Source organism: Ornithorhynchus anatinus, chromosome X1, assembly GCF_004115215.2.
Source record: "Ornithorhynchus anatinus isolate Pmale09 chromosome X1, mOrnAna1.pri.v4, whole genome shotgun sequence".
Taxonomy (NCBI): Eukaryota; Metazoa; Chordata; class Mammalia; order Monotremata; family Ornithorhynchidae; genus Ornithorhynchus; species Ornithorhynchus anatinus.
The window spans coordinates 89,365,450-89,384,550 of record NC_041749.1 but is presented as its reverse complement, the minus strand read 5'-3'; the positions used below and the strand labels follow the sequence as shown (position 1 = coordinate 89,384,550).

At 47.1% G+C, this 19,101-nt stretch overlaps 1 protein-coding gene across 1 annotated transcript in view; it reads right to left on the bottom strand.

The window, feature by feature from the left end:
* Positions 1-4,261: 4,261 nt before the first annotated feature.
* The window catches only part of EEFSEC (eukaryotic elongation factor, selenocysteine-tRNA specific), a 312,677-nt gene continuing 297,837 nt past the window's right edge, over positions 4,262-19,101 (bottom strand). The window contains exon 7 of the mRNA XM_007668320.2: positions 4,262-5,259. Coding sequence (XP_007666510.2) covers positions 5,072-5,259 — 188 coding nt within the window. The 3' untranslated portion in view covers positions 4,262-5,071. The remainder of the gene's footprint in view (positions 5,260-19,101) is intronic.

Here is a 19,101-nt window from a genome sequence, read left to right as displayed (position 1 = left end):
TTCTCTTTGCCTCAGTTAACCCATCTACAAAATGGGGATTCCATCCACCTACCTCCAACTTTGTCAGCCCCACATGGGACAAAGACTGAATTCAACCTGATCAGCTGGTACCTATTCCAGCATTTAGTACAGTGCCTGGCACATAGTAAGTGCTTAACAAATACCATTAAAAAAAGTGGCTAAATTTGCCAAGTCTAGATGCCTAAACTATGAGATCATTCACTTTTAGGCAGGCACTTGTAGAGTTAAAGATGGTGCAGACTATTGAGTTGGACCTTAAACTCAAAGTTAACTTTTAAAAAAAGAGCTTCCCAATTCTCCTTTGTGAATGATGCTGGATTTAGTCCAGACCAGTATTCTGTTTCTGACAGTGGCACCAAAGGATCTTAGAAGAACTGTTGCCCTCCTCGCTATCCAGCAGTATAGCCAAGTTGTAATTTAACAGGACCCAGGCCGTTCTCTGGAAGCACCTTTAAAATAAGAATTACCCCCACATTTTTTAGAATATCATCTTTTGAATGATTCCTAAACACATTATGGCTTAGGGCATCCCAAAGTTTTCACTGAAATGGACTCATAGGGCAGTTATTCCCTCCCTGCTACAAACTCTGGGCCTAAAGTGGGGATTTGAACAGGTAGGATCTTTCTGGAAGCCTTCTAGACTGTAAGGTCGTTGGGGGCAGGGACCATTTCTACCCATTCTGCGGAACTGTACTCTCCCAAGTGCTTGAGTTCCGTGCTCTGCACATAGTAAGCACTTAATAAATACCCCTGATGGTGCTGATCTTAGGTCCAGAGCCCTTTTTAGAAAATTTGGCACTTCCTTTGCGCAGATGCTGGAAATAAACCTCCAATAGGCAGGTATGTGACAGGATCTGGTGCCTTTTGGCTCATTCATTAAAGTGCTGGCTGGCAGAATGGTATTTTTGTTTATGGTATTTGTTAAGTGCTTACTATGTGCCAGGCACTGTACTATGCTCTGGGGTAATCAGGTTGGACACCATCCCTGTCCCACTAGCCTTAATCCCCATTTTACAGATGAGGTAACTGAGGCAGAGACAAGTGAAGTGACATGTCCAAGCTCACACAGCAGACAGGCGACGGGGCTGGGATTAGAACCCAGATTCTTCTGACTCCCAGGCCCATGCTCCATCCACTAAGCCGTGCTGCTAGGGCTTCACGGAGACATTTTCGTACCAAACCATTTGGAATCATGAGCTGATCCTGGACGATAGCATTTGCATATGAGAATTGCCCAGGGGTGTTCTCCATATTTTCTCAGCGAAAAATGTCTCCTGCCTGCCACCTGGCCATTTCCTCTGGCAGCCTGCTGGCCTTCAGTTCTCCAACCCACTTCCTGGCCCCATTCTGCCCTGCTCAGTTTGAAGCCTGATGCCCTAAATTACAACCCAATTGCAAAGATGTCAGCCATTCATGGGCCAGGTTGGCTTCCGGGTCAAAACAAGCACATCCAATTCTACCTTCATTTGTCTTGCTGCTCCCTCACTCCATAGTTCCAGGAAACCAGGGTCAAGTACGAAACGTCAGTCTGAATCGTGAATGATGCGGTTCGGATCAGCCCGGTCCAGAACCTCAGTGGTTTCTTTGGAAAATCTAGTTCATGTTTCTTCTGCAGAAGTGGCAAGGCCTAGTGGAAAGACCCTGGGCCTGGGAGTCAGAGGGGCTGGCCTGGAATCCTGGCTCCGTGACTTGCCTGCTACGTGATCTCGGGCAAGTCGCTTCTTGGTGTCGGTTCCTCATCTGTAAAATGAGAATGAAAGACCTGTTCTCCCTCTCTCTTAGTCTGTGAAGCCCAAGCGGGACAGGGAATCTGCCCCAACTAATTAATTTCTTATCTACCTCAGCGCTCAGTATAGTGCTTAGCACAGAGTAAGCACTTAACAAGCACCACCATTATTATTCTAATTGATCTTTTTTTCAACTTGAGGGCTGTGTCTCCCAAAGCAAGTTCAGAGATAGAGGGGTCTCCAATATGAAACCCCTTTTCCTAGCTGCCCTTCTTTAGCTGTGTAGCTTAATGACGTGGAGTCAGTTGATCACAACATGACCCTGTTAATATTTTTTAATGCCATTTTCACAAATTAAAGCATAATGCACCGATTACCAGGATGAAAGCAAAGCCTCTGCGTCTGTCTGGAGACTGAATAAAAGAACGTTTGAACATCTGTTCATCCTACAAATGTCTTTAAAAGCTTTGATTTTCTCGTAATCATTTTGTTCCACCATTTCACCCTTTTCTGAATGTGTATCAAACAGCCCCAGGACAGCAGCAAAAAAATCAGCAGTCAGAGCATGTTACAGTCAAAGTTCTTGGGCGTGTTTCGGTCTTCTTGGCAACAGAACAAATTTAGGGAAGAGGAAGAAGTAACCATCACTGACAGGGACGTACCCTGTGAAACGATCCACAGGGTGCGGTGAGCCAGCCCAAGGGAGAGCAAGCTCTTCACTGGGGATCTGGCCTCGAGAACCACAGAGCAGATGCATCTTGGTCAGTGAAAGCATGAGTAAATCCACTCCCCAAATCACCTCCCCACCAACCCCATTCCTTAAGGATGCTCAGCATCAGCCAAGCCTATATGAAAAGAAGAGCTGCTTCCATTCACCTGTTCCCAAGATGATGGAGAGAAATGAGGGCCACTCACAGGGCTCAGGAGGTGGGGGCTAAATGTAAGGAATGGTCATCAAACTGCTATTTACTCCTGGATCCCAGAGCTCTTTATCTCCTGCTCCGATGAAATAACTGGGAAAGTCAGGAAAGCGGTGTGGCTTTCCTGGATAGAACCCGTGCCCCGAAGTCAGAAGACCTGCGTCCTAATTCCGGCTCTGCCACGGGTCTGCTTTGGGACCTTGGGCGAGTCACTTAACTTCTCTGAGCCTCGGTTTCCTCATCTGTAAAATGGACATTAAGACGGCGAGCCCCACCTGGGAGAGGGGCTGCGTCCAACTTGATTAGCTTGTATCTAACCAAGGACTTAGTACAGTACCTGGCACACAGTAAGCATTTAACAAATACCATTCAAAGAAAAAAAATATCAAGTCAATGGACTCACTGTGCCTCTCGGGAGTGGTAGACAAAGTAGGCCTGAGAGCTGGGTCCGGCCAACCAATTGATTTACTGTGGTCCGTGGGCTGGGCCGCCAGTGGACTTCCACTGCCGCTGACCCCCTAAAGATGCCAGTGCCCCCCCAACGCCACCGCTCTTGGGGCTGCTAACCGCACCTGCGGAAGCCGGGCAGGAGCCGCCATGGGCAGAAACAGATGCACCTTGGCGGTTCACACCATTTTCCCCCGACTCCCCCCCTCCACCCACACTTCCCCTGATGGCTGGGAGGTCTTTGACTGGGGCCTTCCGGCCCATCCATGCTCTTGGATCGCAACAATAAACTAGTCCTAGGAACTCACCTTGCAGAGGAACCCAGGTGTCCAGCATAAATGAATGAGCAAATTTTATGGCCCAGAATGATTATTACGCCACCATGAATGGGAGTGATGGTGATTAGGACAAATAGGGAAGAGTACACTCTCTTGCCAAAATGAAGGCACTAAAAGGCCCAGCTTGTTGACTATTCCCCACATAAAAATAATAATAATGGTACTGTTAAGGACTTACTATGTGTCAAATACTGATCTAAGCGCTGGGGTGGATACAAGGTAATCAAGTCGGACTCAGTCCCTGTCCCACATGGGGCTCACAGTCTTAAGCCCCATTTTTACAGATGAGGGAACTGAGGCCCAGAGAAGTGAAGTGACCTGCCCAAGGTCACAGAGCAGACAAGTGGCGGAGCTGGGATTAGAACCCAGGTCCTTCTGACTCCCAGGCCCGCGCTCTATCCACTAAACCTGTAAGCCCGTCAAACGGCAGGGACTGTCTCTATCTGTTGCCGACTTGTTCATTCCAAGCGCTTAGTACAGTGCTCTGCACATAGTAAGTGCTCAATAAATACTATTGAATGAATAAACCATGCTGCTTCTCCAAGAATTTTAGGGGGGTTTGAAGAAGGATGGGGGCAAGGCCCATAGAGGGTAGGGCATACACACTAAGACACAAATACACACTGACACAGGCATACACACCACTCGTTCAGTCTTTGCTACCCCAGGCTCCGCCACTTCTGGCCCTGCCACCGTTTGAAAACTCTTGTTTGGAGAAAAATCTGTGATTCAAGGGAAAAGCAGATCTCTTTACGTCTAATATCAAGCTTTGACAAAATTTCACCATATAACCAATCAGAAACCATTCTGAAGGGCAATCCGTTGGTTTATTAATATACAGAGCCTTTTTTTATTTGTTACAGGTCGGGCAGGTTTCTGTAGCAATGATTCAGAGATTACTGTTCAAACTCTCTACTTCCCAAGATGTCTATTAACTCTGAAAAAGTGACCTTTTTACTAGTCCCTGAAATCAGTGTGCCTTGGGAACAATTTCAACTACTTAACCCGATTTGAGGAATGCGGGCCTGAAAAAAATGTTGAAAACCTCCCTGTACCTCTGGTAATACTTATAAATCATTAAAGACGAAACAATTTGACATTCAATCTAATTTAGTGCTCACCCTTTCTTCTGGGTCACTTTTTGTTCCTGCTCTTTGATAATCCACTTCTGGATTGTCTTGTGCTATTTTGTGGGGGTTTAGTTTCCAGACATTGAAGGGAAAGGTCTATACTGAAAAAATAACTGTTAAAAAACAGACAAACCACCCCAAACCCTATTTCTATACTTACCGGCTATTGTAAACCTTAAGCCCACCACCACCACAATTAGTGAAAGATCATGGTAGTGAGCTTCTATTTTCAAAATGCAAAACCTGGAAACGACCTTATACTTTTTTAAATTTTCAAGGGACCTTTTTGTACCCACAAATGTGGTTATGAGCCGTCCCTTGAAGAAAAACTAGCTGTGCAAACTGGGAGATAGCCCTTTAAAAATTTGTTTGTTTGTTTTTGTTCCCAAGCTCAGGGTTTGTAAGAAAGAAACCTAATCCCTTCAACTACAAATACTTTGGTTTGAAGCCTTCTGGGGCAACTGAGCACCGGGATGCAGGCCTGAGCCTCAATGCGACTGAATCATTCTCTTCTGCGTGTCAAACACATATCTCTTGAAGGAAAGGTGGATGGTGACATGTTGGGAGGGATCAGTCTTGCTGTGGTCTTCCTCTTTGGTCAGGTCTTCTTTTCCCGACTTGCCTTTCCTCTTGGAGGTGGTGGTAAAAAGCTGCTTCGTGCTAGGACTGATCCCACCTGCAACGCAAAATATAACAGAGGTCAAATCAAGGAAACGGAGCTAAATCCCAGTTTACGCTATATCACTGGCCATTGGTGGGTTGGGCCAATAGCCTATCCGACCCAAGATTCTGTCTCCTACAGTGGCAAGGGGTTCCTCGGAAGGAAAGGAAAACTGCCCTTCCTGAAGTCCGTCCACAAGTTAGGGACATGCCATCTCCTATCCGTGACACCTCCCTCTACGTTCCTAGCAACAAAATCTCCAAATCCACTTGTGGCCACTCGAGCAATGGCAAGGTGACAAAATGAAGCCAAATGAAATTCCCAGGATTTCAGGATCCATTTGGCGATCCTCGATTGGCCCAGATGGTCCCATCCGTCAGTGAGCTGATTATTCTAGCTAGAGCTGTCCTTTGTATTTGAAGATGACGCTACTGGTGGTGAAGTTTAATAATGTTGGCATTTGTTAAGCGCTTACTATGTGCAGAGCACTGTTCTAAGCGCTGGGGTAGATAGACACAGGGTAATCAGGTTGTCCCACGTGAGGCTCACAGTTAATCCCCATTTTACAGATGAGGTAACTGAGGCACAGAGAAGTGACTTGCCCACAGTCACACAGCTGACAAGTGGCAGAGCTGGGATTCGAACCCATGACCTCTGACTCCCAAGCCCGGGCTCTTCCCACTGAGCCACGTTGCATCTCTTCTCTAAGTTTACCTACGGATGAGTCAATTGAGAGGCCAATGTGGGGCCAGCCGGCCCGAAAACACATGTACACACAAGAGTCATTACTCAGATGGTTGTCATTTTGAATCTCGAAATGATAGCATCGCCCTCCAACTATGTCCTGCAAGCAGAAACTGACTGGTTGACGGGATTAGATAACAGAAGAGCCAGTAAATGTGACCTACATTTTACAGGGGTCATGGTAGGTTTCTTCTGAGCTTCTTCCCTGCTTGTGGATTTGAACGGTAGGTGTGGAGACCCCGGTAATGACCGCAAACCTGAATAACACGTAGTCAAGCCAACCCCCGTGAGAAAACTCAAAGCAGCTGCCGTGAGGGTCAAAGGCATCAAATCATGTTTCAAAAATTAAATACTTAGAACTGCACAATGCTCTGGCATCAGAGGTATCATTTTATCTTCAAAACAAAGGCCATGGGGAAGCAGCGTGGACTAGTGGAAAAAACTCAGGCCTGGGAGTCAGAGGACCTGGGCTCTCATCCCGGCTCTGCCACTTGTCTGCTGTGTGACTTTGGGCAACTCATTTAACTTCTCTGTGCCTCACTTTCCTCATCTATAAAATGGGGATAAAATCCTAGTATCTCTTACTTAGACCGTGACCCCCATATGGGCCAGGGTTTCCAACCTGATGATCTTGTATCTACCCCAGTGCTTAATACAGTGCTTGGCACAAAGTAAGCCCTTAACAAATCCCATGAAAATAATCTGTGTGAGATAGCGAGAGGCAGGTATAATTGTTTCCATTTTAAAAATGAGGAAACTGAGGCCCAGAGAGATTACGCGACTCGCCCCAAATCACACAAAAGGCCACTGGTAAAGCTGGCACTGGAACCCAGGTTTTCTGGCTCCCAGACCGGGGCTTCTTCCTCAAACCCATGCTACTTTTCCAAAATTTGGTTTTAAGGGACTAATAATAATAATAATGATATTTGTTAAGCACTTACTATGTGCAAAACACTGCTCTAAGCGCTGGGGCGGATACAAGATGATCAGGTTGTCCCACGTGGGGCTCCCAGTCTTAATCCCCATTTTACAGATGAGGTAACTGAGGCACAGAGAAGTTAAGTGACTTGCCCAAAGTCACACAGCTGACAAGCGGCGGAGCCGGAATTAGAACCCATGACCTCTGACTCCCAAGCCCGGGCTCTTTCCACTGAGCCACGCTGTTTCTCTAATAGATAAGGGAGATGAGAAAAATCTAACCAGATAACTACCTTGCCTCTTTAGCACTAATGCTAAACATGAAGGAATTTACATCATAAAAAACTGGAATATGTAGATATGCAGATATGTAGATATTACAGTTTTATTATGATGTAAATTTCTTTGTGTTTGTCTCCTCCATTAAAATGTGAGCTCCTTGTGGGCAGGGCACGTATCACTTATACTCTGTACTTCCCAAGCACCTAGGTACAGTGCACTGCCCCGACAGGACACTCAATAAATGTTAAAACCAACTACTACTACTACTATTAATGTTGGACTATATCCTGCATTTGTCTTTGCTGGGTCCTGTCTAGCTTTTGCTGTCTTAAACGACTCAAATACAACCCATGGAAGTTCAGCAATGGATTCTGAAATTCAGTCACAACTACAGCAGTGTGGCCTAATGGATAGAGCACAGGCCCGGGAGCCGAAAGGACCTGGGTTCTAATCCTGGCTCCAACATTTGTCTGCTGTGTGACCTTGGGCAGGTCACTTCACTTCTCTGGGCCTCAGTTCCCTCATCTGTAAAACGGGATTAAGAGTGTGAGCCTGATGTGGGACAGGGACTGTGACCATCCCAATTACCTTATATCTATCCCAGCCCTTAGTATAGTGCCTGGCATATAGTAAGCATTTAACAAATATCACAATTATTATTATTATTACAAAAGGCAAACCTACCACAGCTTTGAATTTACTCTTTCCTTAATTTAATCCTGGTAGCTCTGTTTCCCCTTTGGATCACCCTAATACACTCTGAGGCTCCAACAGGTTCTGGCCCCAAAGACCCAAACTTATTTGGCTTCTGGCCCCAGCTCAAGCGATCAAGTAATGGAATTTATCGAACACTTGAAGGCTAAACTCTGTTCTACACCCTCGAGAGGGTAAATCAGTAGAAAGACAAATGGTCCCGATCCTCAAGGAGCTTGCATTTAATGAGTGAGGCAAACAAAAATTCTTGACAAATAACTCATTGCCTCCTCCCCACTCCCCACCCCATCCTGGGGATCAGCCTTTTTTCAGAAGAGAAGAAGGTGGAGAAGGAGGAAAAGGAGGTCAGAAGACATAGAAAAAATAATAATAATAATAATGTTGGTATTTGTTAAGCGCTTACTATGTGCAGAGCACTGTTCTAAGCGCTGGGGTAGACACAGGGGAATCAGGTTGTCCCACGTGGGGCTCACAGTCTTAATCCCCATTTTACAGATGAGGTCCCTGAGGCACAGAGAAGTTAAGTGACTTGCCCACAGTCACACAGCTGACAAGTGGCAGAGCCGGGATTCGAACCCATGACCTCTGACTCCAAAGCCCGTGCTCTTTCCACTGAGCCACGCTGCAAAAAGCTTTGCTGCTCATGGAGATGCTCCCTTTTTGGACTGATTTAAATTTCACTTGATTTCTATGACTGTGTCACAATGGAGAGCTCTCCAGGTGAGATCACGCATGCAACACTTGTCTTGTGCCGCTGAGTCGTCTCCAACCCATAGCGACGCCATGGACACATCTCTCCCTGAATGCCCCACCTCCATCTGCAATCGTTTTGGTAGTGCGCCCATAGAGCTTCCTTGGTAAAGATACCGAAGTGGTTTACCATTGCCTCCTTCCGTGCAGTAAATTTGAGTCCCCGCCCTCGACTCTCCCACGTGCCGCTGCTGCCCAGCACGGGTGAGTTTTGACTGGTAACGGGTGGCCTTCCCCTCGCTAGCCACTGGCCAAGCTAGGAATGGAATGGGTAGGCCTCTGCTTGACTCTCCCTCCCATAGCCAAGACTGGTAAGTACTGGAAACTCTCCAGGTGCGACCCTGAGAGGGGAAGCATGCAAGACAGCCAAGCCCAAATGAAAGATGCAGAAGGGGGAAGACGACGGGGAGGGGGTTGGGTGGGAGTAGGGGGAGACGTCTCCTGAGGTGCTGCTTTGATATGCGGCCTTTCCTTCCCCAAAACAGAAGGAGGACTCCCTTGGAAGCACAATCGGTGTCACCTGGTTGAATGTGCTGAAATGTAGTGCTCAGGCATGGGGCCAATTTCAGTTCAGGTATTTTTAACCTGTGGTGTCAAATAACCTTATCTCAAACACTTAATCAGTTCTTCTCCCCTTCTACTGAAATTCAGATCAGTATTCTCATAACATGGCTTGACTCAAAGACCCAGATGCTTATGAGTTATTGGAGACAGGAGGTCTCCTAGCCACCTTCTCCTTGCTAACTCTGCGCTGTCATCTGCGGGGGTGTCACAAAAAGGTCGGACAGGAATCCATTTCCAACCTAAGGCTGACCTGCCTCCTCTACCGTGATTATTCTTTTCTAGGTGGGCTGAGGACTCCATGCTGCATTGACACTCTAGTGGCAGACATCCTTTTATACCACACAAACATTCCTCCGATCAATCAATCAATCAGTGGTATTTATTGAGCACAAAGTCGTTGGGAGTTTGGAAGGCTGTAAACTCCTTGAGGGCAGGAATCACATCTACCAACAATAGCACGCTCCCAAGCCTTCAGTAACAACAATAATGATAATGGTATTTGTTAAGCACTTACTACATGGCCCGGCACTGTACTAAGCGCTGGAGTGGATACAAGCAAATCGAGTTCGACAGAGTCCCTGTCCCACATGGGGCTCACGGTCTCGATCCCCATTTTACAGATGAGGTAACTGAGGCACAGAAAAGTGAAGTGATTTGCCCAAGGTCACACATCAGACAAGTAGCGGAATCCATGACCTTCTGACTCAGTATAATGCTTGATTGACTAATCGCTTGATTGGGAGAGTATATCTAAAGGAAAACACATGTTCTCTGCCCTCAAAGAGCCTACAATCTAATGGCAATAATACAGACGCAGATTATTTTCAAGTAACAGGAGGAAGAACGAGGGTACAGCAGATAATAGCTTGAATCTATTACATCTATTGAGCACTTACTGAATAGGGCTGGAAGAATTCCCCGAACAAATAACTGAACATTCAACGAACACACAGAGACACCAAAGTGCTACGGATGGATACGTAAATGCTAAGGGTGGCTTTTGGGTTAGCCCGAACTGGGATGTTGGGAATTAAGCGGGGAAGGCTCCAGAGATACTCCAATTGAAGGACAGTCTTACTCAAGGGGAGAGAGAAAGGATGAAATAAATGCCCTTCTCCTCACCGCCAGATGTAGTGAGATCTTCTTATCATTCAAGCCACTAGAAATTTTCCTGTTTAGGATTCTGATTTAAGAGTTCTGACATTACTGCATAGGGCAACGGCTTCACTTTTATAATTATAATAATTCATATTGCTGGTCTGAAGTAGAGAAATCAGTCACCGGTATTTACTGACACTGCGTGGCCTAGTGGATAGAGCATGAGCCTGGGAGTCAGAAGGACCCGGGTTCTAATCCCACTCTGCCACTTGTCTGCTGTGTGACCTTGGGCAAGTCACTTCACTTCTCTGGGCCTCAGTTCCTTCAGCTGTAAAATGGGGATTAAAACTGTGAGACCCATGAGGGACGGGGAATGTGTCCAACCCCATTTGCTTGAATCCACCCTGGAGCCTGGCACGTAGTACGCCCTTATCGGATGCCACATTTATTATTACTGAGAACTTACTGTGTGCAGAGCACTGTACTAAGCGCTACAGAGAGTGCACTACATCAGAGTTGGTAGACACGTTCCTGCCCACGAAGACAGTCTAGAAGGAGGAGTTTCTTACTTCTCAAACGGCATCCATAGCATGCATGTCAAATATGTGACCTGCTGCTAGACTGTCTGCAGCAGAAAAGTAGGAGAGAGAGGCTACCCTTCCCCAACCCCTGCTGGCTCTTTGTCTCCCTGATCCAAAGCGAAGAGGCTACTTCCTCTACTGGGGTTTCTGGAGTTCCACCCCACACCGCTAATAGTAAATGCCAGCGAGAGCCCACCAGCCCAGAGCAGGAGTGGCGAGGGGGTCGGGTGTGTGTGTGGGGAACGGAACGGAAAGGAGACCCCCACTCTGTCTCTTCTTGCACTTCCCGGTTGCTGCCAGCTCCTTTCCAGGGAGAAAGATCACCTACGCGTATGTGTTTTCCCCTCCATCCCCTGACTGGGCAGCTGGCAGGTTTGACTTGATGAGGACACTGCAATAAAACCAGCCAGTTCCCAAAGCAGTTTCACTTCCTGGTTTTTGGGCTTTAGCCCATTTCACTCTCCCGGATCTGTCTTTTTTAACCACAAAACAGGGGTCCTAAAGAGATTTCAATTTCTCCAGTCGGGTAGAGATGTTTTAAAACATTCTCCACGCCCCCCCCCCCCCCCCCAATTCTGGATCGTGAGACCACCGAGTCCTGGAATTATCGAGTAAGGGTGACGAAATGGTAAGAGCTGCACTTTGGGGGGAAAGCGCATGAGGCAAGAAGGATTTGACAAAGGGCGACTTCCTGCCCTGACAGCCGGCCCCCACACTGAGGCACAACTGTGCCGAAACTGCAGACTCCACACCCATTCGAGTTCAGACAGGGTATTGTGCAAGGGTAAGTTAGCAGGAGAGATGGAAGAATGTGTCGATCCTACAAGTGAAACCCTAGGCCGCCCGCCAGACCAATTCAGGTATTATTAAATTCACAGGTATCTAAATTACTTAATCAGATCCCACAGCCCTCATTCTGCAAACAGATTAGGTAGCTGGCATCATACCCTGACAAATGGCATTTGCTGTTTTTTTCTCCCTGGTGCCAGGAGGTCTATATGGGCTGAAGAGGCTCTGTGATACCGAGGGGCACAAAGGAGCAGGCGGAGAGAGACAGGCGGAGACACAATCTACGTTTCATCTACCTCCATGGATTTCTCGCATTACACACAATGCATACTTTACATTTTACAAAACCAAGGAAATGAAGGGAAATATATCTGTCACCGAAGAAGACATCAGCCCTTTAATAGCTGAAATGACGGATATTTTTAGATGGAAGTCTAGTTTAACTTACTTACATTAAGGGTCTAATCTCTCCTGAACAATGACTGTGTTGGCTTGAGTACACAGTGAGAAATCTGTTCCATTAATTAAGTGCTGCCTGTACTACTCGGCTTTATAGCAAATATTAATAGATTCTTTTTCTCTCCATTGGACAATAAGTTTATTTTGCCAACCTGCTAATGGATTAAAATGAGGAGGTCCAGGTGCGAAGAGAGACTTCAGCGTCAAGCCCTAATGGATGGAACCGCTCACCTTGCAGGGAAACACGTACATATTAATGTTATTAATGCATGGTCTGATGTTGCAGAGGGGACAACTAGAAACCTCCCCAATCCTTTCCCATTTGTCACTCGCTGGTAATACCAAGCAGTTAACACAACTCTCCCGGGGAAACTGCTTCCATGACGATCTCCCCTGCTTCTAGACTGTGAGCCCGTTGTTGCGTAGGAATTTTCTCTATTTGTTGCCAAAAATTGTACTTTCCAAGCACTTAGTACAGTGCTCTGCACACAGTAAGCGCTCAATAAATACGATTGAATGAATGAATTCACTAGAGGTTACCCTGGGGACATGGCCATCTGGTAGCCTTTAATCCACCTCTTTCCCCGAGCTTTTGGTGGCGATTATTTTGGAGTGAGTTTGAGGGCAGGATTGGGGAGCTGGCTGGTGGAGTTCAGAAAGGATTAGGCCTGGTGGGTTTATTTCACAGTTTGGGAAAATGAGGACTTTGCAAAACTCAATGCAAAAGAAAGGGTGGGGTGAAAGATGTGGAATTTTCTGAAACTTACTAGATACCTAATGGAGGGAGGGAGGGACAACACCAATGTTACAGATTTTTTCCCCCCAACCCCATCCTGATTTCTTCTCACCTCAACCCTGTTCCTTAATGGGAAGTGCTCAGATCGGAGAGAGTTCAGATTACATACAACGGTTGCCCTAGGCTTCTCGGCTAAATCCCAAGTACGCACCTTGAGAATCTCCCGATACCCACAGAACCAACGGCAGGATGGAGGATGTTCCGGTAAGGAAAACACAGTCCTCCTTCTGGACACAAGGGCTTCCCTCTTTTAGCTCTCCGTGCATATCCTACCTTCCGGCAGGACTGGATAATAGATCAGAGTTGGAAAACTTAGTGACACAGACGAGAATACTGAACACTCATTTTGACACCAACAACAATGGTGCACCATCATTCGATGTCACTGCAACTTTAAAAAAAAAAAGATGCTGCTCTATTTTCATTACTCTTATGAAGGACATAGGTTTCCCCACCCTGACTGACCAAAGCCGTCTCCTCCCCACTGGCTTGTGAAGGGGCCTAACGGGGGCAAGACCAGAGTGGAAAGGAGGAAAAGAGAGGGGGGAAAAAAGGAGGGTGGTGGGCTTACCGTTACCTCCTCTTCACCACCCTCCACTCTCTCCCACTGACCATTCCCTTGGGCCCCTCCTGGTTTCCTCCACTACAGACAAATGGGGGCAATGGACGGTGGTGACAGACAGTGGTGGCCAACTGCAGCTGGCTTCCTAGATGAGCCACTGATGGCGGAGTTGAGGCCAACCTCCTCAGCTCAAAGTGGGCGGCAGGACAGAACGACCAAAGGTGTAGCTGTTCCTTCCCAAACAGGACTCGCGGTGGCCTGGCACCGTTTATGGCCTAGAGGAGCACCTGCTGGGGCTAGGCCATCGGTGGTGAAAGCCTCTGGCCGAAGAACCACCTAAGGTGTTCCGCACGGTGGACGGGTCCAGTGGCTGCTGGTTCACGGGCTTTCTCTAGACTGCAAGCTCCGTGTGGGCAGGGAACATGTCTAATTGTACTTTCCAAGTGCTTAGTACAGTGCTCTGCACACAGTAAGCGCTCAATAAATATGAGTGAATGCATGAATATCAACTCCGGCATATTGTACTCTCTTAAGCACTTAAGTACTCTCTGCCCAAAGGAAGCACACAATAAATATCACTGATGGACTGATCGATCTTAGGTCGTAAATGAGTCCTATCCAAAAATGGTTGCACCTACTATGTGCCAGGCACTGTTCAAAGCACTGGGGTTGGACACAGGTTGGACACAGTCCCTGTCCCCCATGGGGCTCACACTCTTAATCCCCATTTTACAGATGGGGTAACTGAGGCCTTGCCCAAGGTCCCACAGCAGACATATGGTGGAGCCGGGATTAGAACCCAGGTTCTTCTGACTCCCACACTCGTGCTCTAGCCACTCTATGGCAAAGTGGGAACATGAATGGCAGGAAATGAGAGAGCTGGGGCCGTGAAAACTGCCGTCGCTAAAATCAACACATGCACACAGGTTCTCTGACTTGAAGTCTTCAGGACAGAACTGCGGTTCATTATTCAATCGCGTTTACTGAGCGCTTACTGTGTGCAGAGCACTGTACTAAGCGCTTGGAATGTACAATTCGGCAACAGAGAGAGACAATCCCTGCCCAACAACGGGCTCGCAGTCTAAAAGGGGGAGACAGACAACAAAACAAAACTTCCATCACTTTCAACGGAAGGCTACATCATCATCGCAGTCTAGCAAAGACAACTCTGAGGAGCCGATCGCCGACACCACACTGTGGACAAACATACCAGCCTTTCAAAAAGCTCATTCTCCTACTGAAATCAGTATTCATCCATCAAGTTGTCAATCTCTCTTGCGTACTCCCTTCCCTGTCTAGGCCCTTCCTAGCCCGAGCCATGGCCGTTCTCTTCTAATCATCCCAGCTAGAGACAGGGACTTTTTATTTTTAATGGTATTTAAGTGCTTACTATGTGCCGGGCACTGTACTAAGTGCTGGGGTAGATACAAGCTAATGAGGTTGGACACAATCCCCGTCCTAAATAGGGCTCACGATCTTAATCCTCATTTTGCCGATGAGGTAACTGAGGCACAGAGAGGTGAAATGACTCACCCAAGGTCACACAGCAGACAAGTGGCGGAGCCGGGATGAGAACTCAGGTCCTCTGACTCCCAGCCCCGAGCTCTTGCCACTAGGCCCACTCTGCTTCCTCTCTGAGGATTTTTACTTTCTTCTCATACATTCACTTTCTGAAACGCACTCATCTACAACTACTCTTACCAACTTTCATCCAAGACCGCATATTCACTGCCCCTCGACAGAACACTCACAAGAGCCCCGGCTGCTAGGGGATGCTGTTCCCAACTCTAGTAATAGTCGTTACCCTATTTATTTTGTTAATGAGATGTACATCACCTTGATTCTATTTATTTGCTATTGTTTTAATGAGATGTTCATCCCCGTGATTCTATTTATTGCTATTGTTCTTGTCTGTCCATCTCCCCCGATTAGACCGTAAGCCCGTCAAAGGGCAGGGACTGTCTCTGTTACCGATTTGTACATTCCAAGCGCTTAGTACAGTGCTCTGCACATAGTAAGTGCCCAATAAATACTATTGAATGAATGAATAGTAAACACAGCTGCGACAGGACAAAAAATGCCAGTAGCCACTGCAAGGGCAGCTGCTTGCAGGATCATTTCTGATACCCGACATTTCACTTCCCGTGCTCCACTGTTACTCCTTAAGGACGACCTTACACGATCCTGCCTGAAGGTAGACAGGTGGACTGTATGGCCTCTAGAATCTATTCCTCCTCTCTGATTCTATGACCCAAGGGTTCTGAATCGTCTCAGACTTCTGCATACCGATTCTTTTGTGCTGGGGATAGGAGGCCAGCTGTGAGGCGAGAAGGGTAAGAGCGTCGCCCATTGCTCTTCTGCACAAATTCAAGAACGGCAGGACTTCTTGGATGATCCCTTACTGGGGTAAGACCCAGCGGGAAGAGCAGGTTAGCTGCTGAATCCAAGTTAGCGGACTTGTGGGTAAGACTGAGGAGGAAGCGTCTCTTGACTGCTCCGAACGGCCCCCTCGTGCAGATGCCGCCATCTCCCGGTTCTGAGGAAAGTTCGCCTATTGCGTCGAGAGCTGGGGGTGGAAGACAGAAGCTGTTTTCAATCCGGGAGGCTGACCCTGGGTGAAGTGCAGCCCGCGGCTGTTACTTGGGAAAACTTTCCCGCCGAGAGGGTCCGTGGCCCTTTCAAACCAAGTGCCAACTTCTCACAAAGGCACAATGGCTCTCCCTGCACTCTCACTGGCGATTCTTGAAGGCACGTTTTGTATCTTGGCTTTGGCTGTGGGTAATCAAGAAAGAATGCAAGAAAACAAAACTGTTTCCCAAGCGCTGTTTGTTGGTGCCATAATTAATATAATCATCAAACAGTTCTGCAAATTGCTTCCAATTGCTGGCGTCACTTTCATGTCGTGGGCCAGACTTTGCAAGAAGGGCTCCTCTTGTCCTATACCGTTTACAGTGGTAACCCCTTGCTTCACACACAGTGGGAACCGATTCCTTCCCAAACAGCTTAGGGTAATTTGTACTGTAATGGGTCCCCGGGGTACCGTGGCCAATTTTAAATACTACATCATTTTCCTCCTCTTAATTAGAGGCATTTAATGCATTTAAAACAACAGCAGCCCAAACCAAACCAAACAGAATGGGAAGGTTTGGAGACGACGGGTCAGGTTTCCATCGTGAGAGTTGGGCCTCCCTCTGGTCCCGGCGGAGGCTGACAGCTCCCTGACTGGGTCGCTCAGACCGAATGCCCTTTCTTCCACCCTCAGTGCTGAGGCGACATCTATTTGAGTCATAAAAGACCAACTCTCTTCAGCCTGAGGAACGCTAGGCGAGCACATGCGGCCAAGTGAACAGGGAATTCCGCATCCCACGAAAGTGAGTTCAGCAATTTCCCAGCCTGCCAAGACCTAGTCTTCTGGTCCACCAAAAAGGCTGTGACTCAGACTCTCCGGTGGCAGACCACTAAAGATGGTGGTGAAGCAATCGTACACAGGCAGATGCTCTTGCGCGCCTGGCTCCGTGTTCGGTTACCCTGGCTTCTCAGGAAATCCCCGAATCCTTTCTGAGCTCGAGCGATGTTGTATTCTGTTGGGCATGGCAGTGCGGTATCATTACGTTGGTCGGGTACCAGTTTTATCAACCGCACTTGCATATTTGAATAAATTCCTCACTGTGAGAAAATCCCCTTTGAACACGAAAAGAAATTTCTGGATATTTTATACACATTTGATGCCTATCTAAAAACGCAAGAGGCCCCAGCTAATTTCTTGGTAATTGTGAATGCACAATGGAAAGACCCAGAAATGCACATAGTAACTCCAAACCTTCACAGCCTCAATCACTTATATCAGTGATCTAGGGAAGAAGCCTTCGGTCAACAGCTTAAGTTTGAGATAGGTGATATTTATTGAGGGTCTACTCGGTGAGAAGCACTGTACTAAGCATTTGAGAGAGTATAGCAGAAGCAAGACCCGAGTTTCCTATCCTCAATTAGTTAACTATCTACTGGGGGAGATGGTCAAATTTTTTTTATAAAGAGTGGGAGCAGGAGGAAGAACAAGTACATAACAGGAAGTAGAACAAACGTCAGGATGAAATGACTGAACAAACAATTGACGATTCAAAAAACACATACACAGATACATAAATTTTTTAAATGGTATTTAGGCCTGGTGGGTCTATTTCACAGCTTGGGAAAATGAGGACTTTGCAAAACTCAATGCAAAAGAAAGGGCGGGGTGAAAGATGTGGAATTTTCTGAAACTTACTAGATGCCTAATGGAGGGAGGGAGGGAGGGACAAGACCAATGTTACAGATTTTTTCCTCCAAACTCCATCCTGATTTCTTCTCACCTCAACCCTTCTCCTTAATGGGAAGTGCTCAGATTGGAGAGAGTTCAAAAATGTAAGGGCTAAGAATGGTTCAAGTTGACATGCCTGAGGTGCTGTGAAATCTTCAGGGAAAGGATCCTGGAGGAGGTGGGCTTTTAGGAGGGCTTTGAAAATGGGGGGGAAATGTGGTCTGGTGGATTTGGTGGTAGTTGATTGGGGGGGGCAGGGCAAGGGGGTGGAAAAGGGGAAGAAATCCAGACTGGGGAAGCAGCACGTCAGAGGTGGAAGAGTTGCAAGCAAGGTACAGTTAGAAGGTGAGCTTGGGAGGAATGAAGGGTGCCAGCTGGGGAAAAGTGCGTGAAGAGAGCCGATCTATTAGATGAGGGAGAGCCTTGAAGCCAACCGTGGGGCATTTTAGCTTGACGCGGACGGAGATTGGGAGCTCTCGGAATAGAGCAATGTGTGCCGAGCAACGTTTCAAGATGATGCGCTGTATTAAGCTTGTCAGCTGTGTGACTTTGGGCAAGTCGCTTAACTTCTCCGTGACTCAGTTACCTCAAATGGGGATTAAAACTGTGAGCCCCACGTGGGACAACCTGATCTCCTTGTATCCCCCCAGCGCTTAGAACAGTGCCTTGCACATAGTAAGCACTTAAACAAATGCCATCATTATTACTAAGAGCTCGAGAGAGTACAGCAGAAGCAAGACCCACGTTTCCTACACTCAATTAATTTACTATCTACTGGGGGAGATGGTCAAATTTTTCTTACAAAGATTGGGAGCAGGCAGAGAGACAAGTGAAACAGACATGCCAGGATAAAATGACTGAATAAATAATTGAAGATTCAAAGAAATATACGCAGGGTGTCAGCAACACGGGGGCGGGGCACACACAGTACGGGGCGAGAGGTGGAAGAGGAACTAGCGAACAAGACTGAGTTGAGAGGCGATTCACCTCTTCAATCCTTATCTCAGTCAAATGCTTCCTGCAACTTGGATAACTAGTGTCTGACATTGACCTCTGGTATTCCAGTAGTCTGCTCTGCACACTAAAGACACTTGAATTTAGGACTTCTGCACTTCTGATCCTTTAACAATTACAAAGATCAGTATGAAACAACAAATAACTGTGTTCTACTATCTATCTTCCCTGGTAAAACCCAAAGTCAAAATGCGCAGATAAAAAAGGCCAGTGCAGATAAGGAGGATAGGAAATGTCAGCAATGTCTATTATTACACTTACTTCTTCCATAATACGTACTGACAGCCAC